Genomic DNA, 6291 nt, shown 5'->3' with positions numbered 1-6291 from the left:
AACGGCTGTTAAACAATGAACTTCAAACCGACATACCTCTGCTAAGGCCATTCATTAACGTCAAAACGAAGATTTTATTGGAATAAAAATCCTTTATTTCGTTACCAAAGGATCATTTATTCGAATTGATAGCAGTTTGTTGATCTAATGTCAAGCATATCGAGAAAGTATCAATTGTTTACTTTTGGAGATAAAAAAAACCGGAATAGGTTCCCTCTCTGCTCTTTGTTGCTCCTACAGTTTTGCTCCTTCATTTTGAGAGAAAGGTCGAGATAACTACGGGTTAGTTTGATCAGAGGGAGAACACCCTATAGCCAACAATAACAACACAATGTATCCTGTATTCTTAGTAGTCCAACACACATTGAGTGAGAGAATTTATACGATAAAATGAATGCATTTTATTTAGTCCTAAATACAATCAGGCGATTACAATAACGGACACATTTTCATGTGCGGTGACTGACAACTTCACCTGTAAAAAAAGTAAATATATATATATATATATATATATATATATATATACTTGTATGACAACATTTTTTAAACAATTAATTTTAAAAGTATAAAACCGAATACAAAACTTTAGCACAACCTGTCCTCGAACCAGCAAAGACAACATGTGAACAATTTAAATAGGCGTATAAAATCAGTTTCTCTGTAGGGTGAACCCGCAAGAGAGTGCGCGCTCTCCCGGTTATTCACACTCAATATTTGGTTTATGAGATATGACATGCATGTCTGGTCCATCTGGAAAAGTCCGTTCCCGGTAACGAAAACGTTAATGGGCATGTCATGTCCATCCGTTCCATCACGAGGCAGTTGTTCCACACAACCGGGTGGTGTTGAGCATCTCTTTCAAATCGTTCTCCGGTTTACCGGCGACCATGAAGGGCCATGTCTGAAGAGAGAGAGGAACAGGAAATAAATAATCAGCTCACCACGCAATAGAACAGCGCTATTAGGTTAACAAATCATATCTATGAAAACACTAAACACTATTAGGTTAACAAATCATATCTATGAAAACACTAAACACTATTAGGTTAACAAATCATATCTATGAAAACACTAAACACTATTATAACAACAGTAATATTGTATGAAGGTCCAGTATGTATATATGTGTATATATAAATATTAAATATATATATATATATGTGTGTGTGTGTATATATAAATATTATATATATACATATGTGTGTATGTGTGTATATATGTGTGTGTGTATATGTGTGTATTTATATATATGTGTGTGTGTGTGTGTGTGTGTGTGTGTGTGTGTGTGTGTGTGTGTGTGTGTGTGTGTGTGTGTGTATATATATATATATTTATATATACACATATATACATACTGGACCTTCATATAATATTACTGTTGTATATATATATAGATAACTTAAGGATGAAATCAATGATAGTATAACAACAATATGACTAACATTAGGAACAGCGTAAAGACAACTTTAATAGAAATACAATGGATAACGAGGGGAGTTTTGATCTGACGTGTTTAAAGGCTAAATACTGGGGCTACCACTTTTTAAAAGACAACTGGCAGGCAGAATTCTGTTCCTAAACGTCATAATCATACTTGAATATCTAAATAAAATGGATCGCTTATTTTACATTACGTCTTTACATAGCCTGAACGTCCTGCGAAATAGCAATAATCTACATTAAATAGGCTAAACTGAATAGGCCAAATTTAAATAGGCTAAACTGAATAGGCCAAATTTAAATAGGCTAAACTGAATAGGCCAAATTTAAATAGGCTAAACTGAATAGGCCAAATTTAATTAGGCTAAATTTAAATAGGCTAAACTGAATAGGCCAAATTTAAATAGGCTAAATTAAATAGGCCAAATTTAAATAGGCTAAACTGAATAGGCCAAATTAAATAGGCTAAACTGAATAGGCCAAATTAAATAGGCTAAACTGAATAAGCTACATTAAATAGGCTAAATTTAAATAGGCCAAATTTAAATAGGCTAAACTGAATAGGCTAAACTGAATAGGCTAAACTGAATAGGCCAGGCGCTAAATAACATGGAACTCTGAATATACCAGTTGTTTCTGTTTGGATAGGCCCTGTTGTGAAATGATACTGTTGAATGTTTTTTGTTGTTGTCAATTATTGTGTGAATTATATTGTCCAGACAATATTGAGTAAACAATCAAATGTTATGTAGCCTTTTTCAACCATCAGTAAGCCTAAACCTATTCAAATAGCCCCATCCCAAACCTCTCCAACCTTAAAGTGACTGTCAGAAACACTCAATTCATGTCACGTGTTTGATTCAGGACGAGAACTTGGATCACTTTTAATTGTAGGGTTATCAAGCTAGGTAAAGGGTTTTCTATTCTAAGGCTCCCCCCCCCCCCCCCCCCCCTGACACTGGCCGGGTGTCGGTAAAGCACTTTGTGACAACTGCTGAAGTAAAAAAGACTTCTTGAGAAAAAAACGTCTTTGTAAAATGTATTTGAAATGCTGCGGTGTGCTTCTCACCAGGTTAACGGGGTGGTTATAACCGTTCTCGTATTTGTCGTTGGCAAGGATCTGCCGTAGATGGGCTATGTAGCTCGAGGCAAGGCGCAGCGTGTCCAGTTTGGAGAGCTTGGTGTCCGGTGGGACCCACGGTAATGTCATCTTCAACCGGGAGAACGCTTTTGACAGCACGCGCATCCTCGCTCGCTCTCGTGCGTTGGCTGCGTTCCTCTGCACAGGTTTGCCGCACCCCTCGTGGGCCACACTGTTCGGCGCCTTCTTCCTACTGTACGCTGTTTTCCGTTTCTTTCCCGCTGTAGCGTTATCGTTGGCCGAGCCGCCCTCGCAGTTCGAGCTCTCCTCTGTGCTCTCGTTCGATGTACCGGAGTCTTTACCGGAAGAGCCGAACTTCAGGATCCCGTCCAGGACCTCGTCGTCGAAGTCGCTAAGCGACCCGGTGGACATGGTCGGTTGTCGGTTGGGGCGCGTGGCCTCAGCAGAGTGTGGCACGGGACGGACTAAGACTACCGGAGACTGGGGTGAGCGAGCTCGCCGGTGTATGTCCTCCTCCTCCTCCTCGAGACCCAACAGGCTGCTCATGAACCGGAGCGGCGGAGGATGTGGAGGAAACGGTAAGCTGTCCTACCATTTATCTCTGTGGGCGGGGGCGTGACCGCGAGGGAAGGGGAGCCACGGGGAGGGATGAACATTTCGACACGTCTCCAACTCAAACATTGTGGACGCTGTAGTGAAATAACTGGGTCTGTTGTAAAAACATTTATTTTATGCCAGTTATTCATAAACAGCCGATAGAAAGAGGAAAAACATCACTTTTTGATCATTTAAAACCAAAGGACAATCTGCATGGGTATAGCCAGGGGCGCCGACAGGGATTTTTGGGCCCCTTGAAAAGATATCACATTGAGCTCCACCATCACAGGCCACACCAACCCTGCGCAATTGCTGTAACCACACACCTCCAGGACCCAATCGACCCATTCAAAGCTTTAAATAACTTTACCTTTGCAGGTGTGCATCTCTCTTGTAGTCCCAATATTTACTGTACGATCTGTACTGACCGTGAGCTGTGATAATATAACACTGTGCAGACACGAAACATTCTGCATACAGTGCAATTCACTACTTGATGCGAGACTCATCCGCTCTATAAGAAATGTGCTAAAGGACATCTTTTACAGTCTACATGTAATGTTAACGGTCAAATTCAACAATGGAAAATTATCTTAACATGAATAAATAACTTAAAATAAATATAACTTAAATATACATTATAACCTCTTCAATTAAAATAAATTAACTTTATCATCTATAGAATGATATAACAAACAAAATAATAAAATCTGCAGCAGATGTTTGAACTAAGTATACGTACCAACGAGACAATAAGCAGCTGTTAAAGTGGAAATGGAAAACAACATGGAAATGAAAAGGCCTGATGGTGGCGCTAGAGGAAAGGTCAAGAGGTCACCAAATCACTAGGTTTCTTCTACTTGGGGTCTTGATTGTGAACAACAGGTTTTATGGTCAATCCAGCCATTACTTTGAGATATATCTTGTTCTCAGTCTGTTCTCAGCCTGTGGGCATCATGTGTGTAGTGATCCAATATCCATAGCCATTTAACAGTTATCACTGGGCCTTGCTCAGCCTTACCAAGAGCCCAGTGCCGAGCCTTCTCGCTAGCAAAGTCACTGATCAAGTCTTTGAAGTCCAGCTTTCTAGCTAACTGACGTTCAATGGGACAGCATGGCAAGACTGCAAAGCCTGTCCTGGGACATAGTGGACCTCAAATAGATGATCCGTTTTAGCTTACTGAAAGCTCTCTCGCCACCAGCAACAGTCATAGGCAAAATATGCGTAAAGCAATGCACACTTCTCCAAAAATGCTTTGCAGCTGCATCTTACAAATTGCATTCAGGAGACCAAGAGGGGACAAGTTAGGGGGACAAGTGGCAGCATATACAGTGTTCAGGTGTCAGGAGACCAAGAGGGGACAAGTTAGGGGGACAAGTGGCAGCATATACAGTGTTCAGGTGTCAGGAGACCAAGAGGGGACAAGTTAGGGGGACAAGTGGCAGCATATACAGTGTTCAGGTGTCAGGAGACCAAGAGGGGACAAGTTAGGGGGACAAGTGGCAGCATATACAGTGTTCAGGAGACCAAGAGGGGACAAGTTAGGGGGGAACGTGGCAGCACATACAGTGTCCAGGTGTCAGGAGACCAAGAGGGGACAAGTTAGGGGGACAAGTGGCAGCATATACAGTGTTCAGGTGTCAGGAGACCAAGAGGGGACAAGTTAGGGGGACAAGTGGCAGCACATACAGTGTTCAGGTGTCTTACTTCATTATGAAACTCAGGTGTCAGATCTCTGGAATACTTCATGTTGAAACTCAGGTGTCAGATCTCTACAATACATCATGTTGAAACTCAGGTGTCAGATCTCTGGAATACTTCATGTTGAAACTCAGGTGTCAGATCTCTGGAATACTTCATGTTGAAACTCAGGTGTCAGATCTCTGGAATACTTCATGTTGAAACTCAGGTGTCAGATCTCTGGAATACTTCATGTTGAAACTCGGGTGTCAGATCTCTGGAATACTTCATGTTGAAACTCAGGTGTCAGATCTCTAGAATACTTCATGATCAGGGGTTGGCACACAGAAGGGACTTTATCCTCAACTAATCTGCCCAACTTTCAGAACAGCAGAAAATTATTCTACAATTTTTGCAGTGGTGTCAAACCTAGTGTTCAAGTCACTGATGATGTTGTCCATAGCAGTAAAAAAACCACTGTGTTCTGAAACACTGTTGCTGCACTGTCCGTCTCCTCTTGAGAGGTCAGTGTTGCCTCAGACAGGAGAGACTTTCATCCATCTCTAAGAGCCGAGCGTGCATCTCTTCCTGTAAGGCTAGGTTGTGATGATAGGTTAATCATTTAATATTGAGAAAAATTATACCTGTTCTAATCATTTTTTAGGGCCCCTGTCAGTCACATTTTTCTAAGAATTGTTATAAAAATGTAAAAAATGTATCTGAATTGTTGTTATATTACAGCGTTGATGTGATGTTAAAAGAATGGAAATAAATAGCAGATATTTTGGGACATTTTTTTGTTGAGAATTTAGAATCAATTCATTGAGAATCAATAAACCAAAATGTATAAACACTTCCCCTGTATCTCTCTATACTCATATCTTATCAATGATTAAAATTAAACGTTAATAACAGCATACACATCCCAGAATGATATGACTGATCATTATCCATTGGGATGTTTAATATGAAATATTTAGCGATGTTTAATATGAAATATTTAGGGATGTTTAATATGAAATATTTAGGGATGTTTAATATGAAATATTTAGGATTTGAACCTGTATAAACTATGTGCTACTTTTAATATAAATACAGTATTTATTTATTTTTTTACTAAGAAAAATGTTCAACATTTGTTTGTAAAATAAATGTCCACTAAAATATGGAGAAATTCTAAAAAGAATCAAAGTATATTTCAAATGGATTCGATGCAAGTTACATCAGCGAAGGCCTGGCTTCTTGATTGGCTTATTTCCCGCTTGAATTAAAATAGGAAAATTGGACATTTCGATAACTTCGAAATTGAATTAAAAGTTTAATAGTCAAATATAGCATTTATTATTATAATTATTATTACTAGGTTATAACAAATTCCCCAGAATGTACACGTTGTGTTGTCTACTGCAGGTGTTGTTGTCCAGCTATAACTACATGCTGTGTATCCTACTGCAGGTGTTGTTGTCCAGCT

The 6291-nt window shown here is 39.5% G+C and overlaps 1 protein-coding gene across 1 annotated transcript; it reads right to left on the bottom strand.

Annotated features, from left to right (window-relative positions):
- Positions 1 to 343: 343 nt before the first annotated feature.
- LOC129817947 (transcription factor 21-like) lies at positions 344 to 3088 on the bottom strand. Its single transcript, XM_055873547.1, has 2 exons — positions 2510 to 3088; positions 344 to 901 (listed from the first exon to the last, which is right to left on the bottom strand). The coding sequence occupies exons 1-2, from the start codon at positions 3086 to 3088 to the stop codon at positions 812 to 814; spliced, it is 669 nt and encodes a 222-aa protein (XP_055729522.1). The 3' UTR covers positions 344 to 811.
- Between the last annotated feature and the right edge of the window lie 3203 nt (positions 3089 to 6291).

The sequence above is a fragment of the Salvelinus fontinalis genome, chromosome 20 (genome assembly GCF_029448725.1).
Source record: "Salvelinus fontinalis isolate EN_2023a chromosome 20, ASM2944872v1, whole genome shotgun sequence".
NCBI classification, from domain to species: domain Eukaryota; kingdom Metazoa; phylum Chordata; class Actinopteri; order Salmoniformes; family Salmonidae; genus Salvelinus; species Salvelinus fontinalis.
This window is presented reverse-complemented; position numbering and strand designations above follow the sequence as displayed.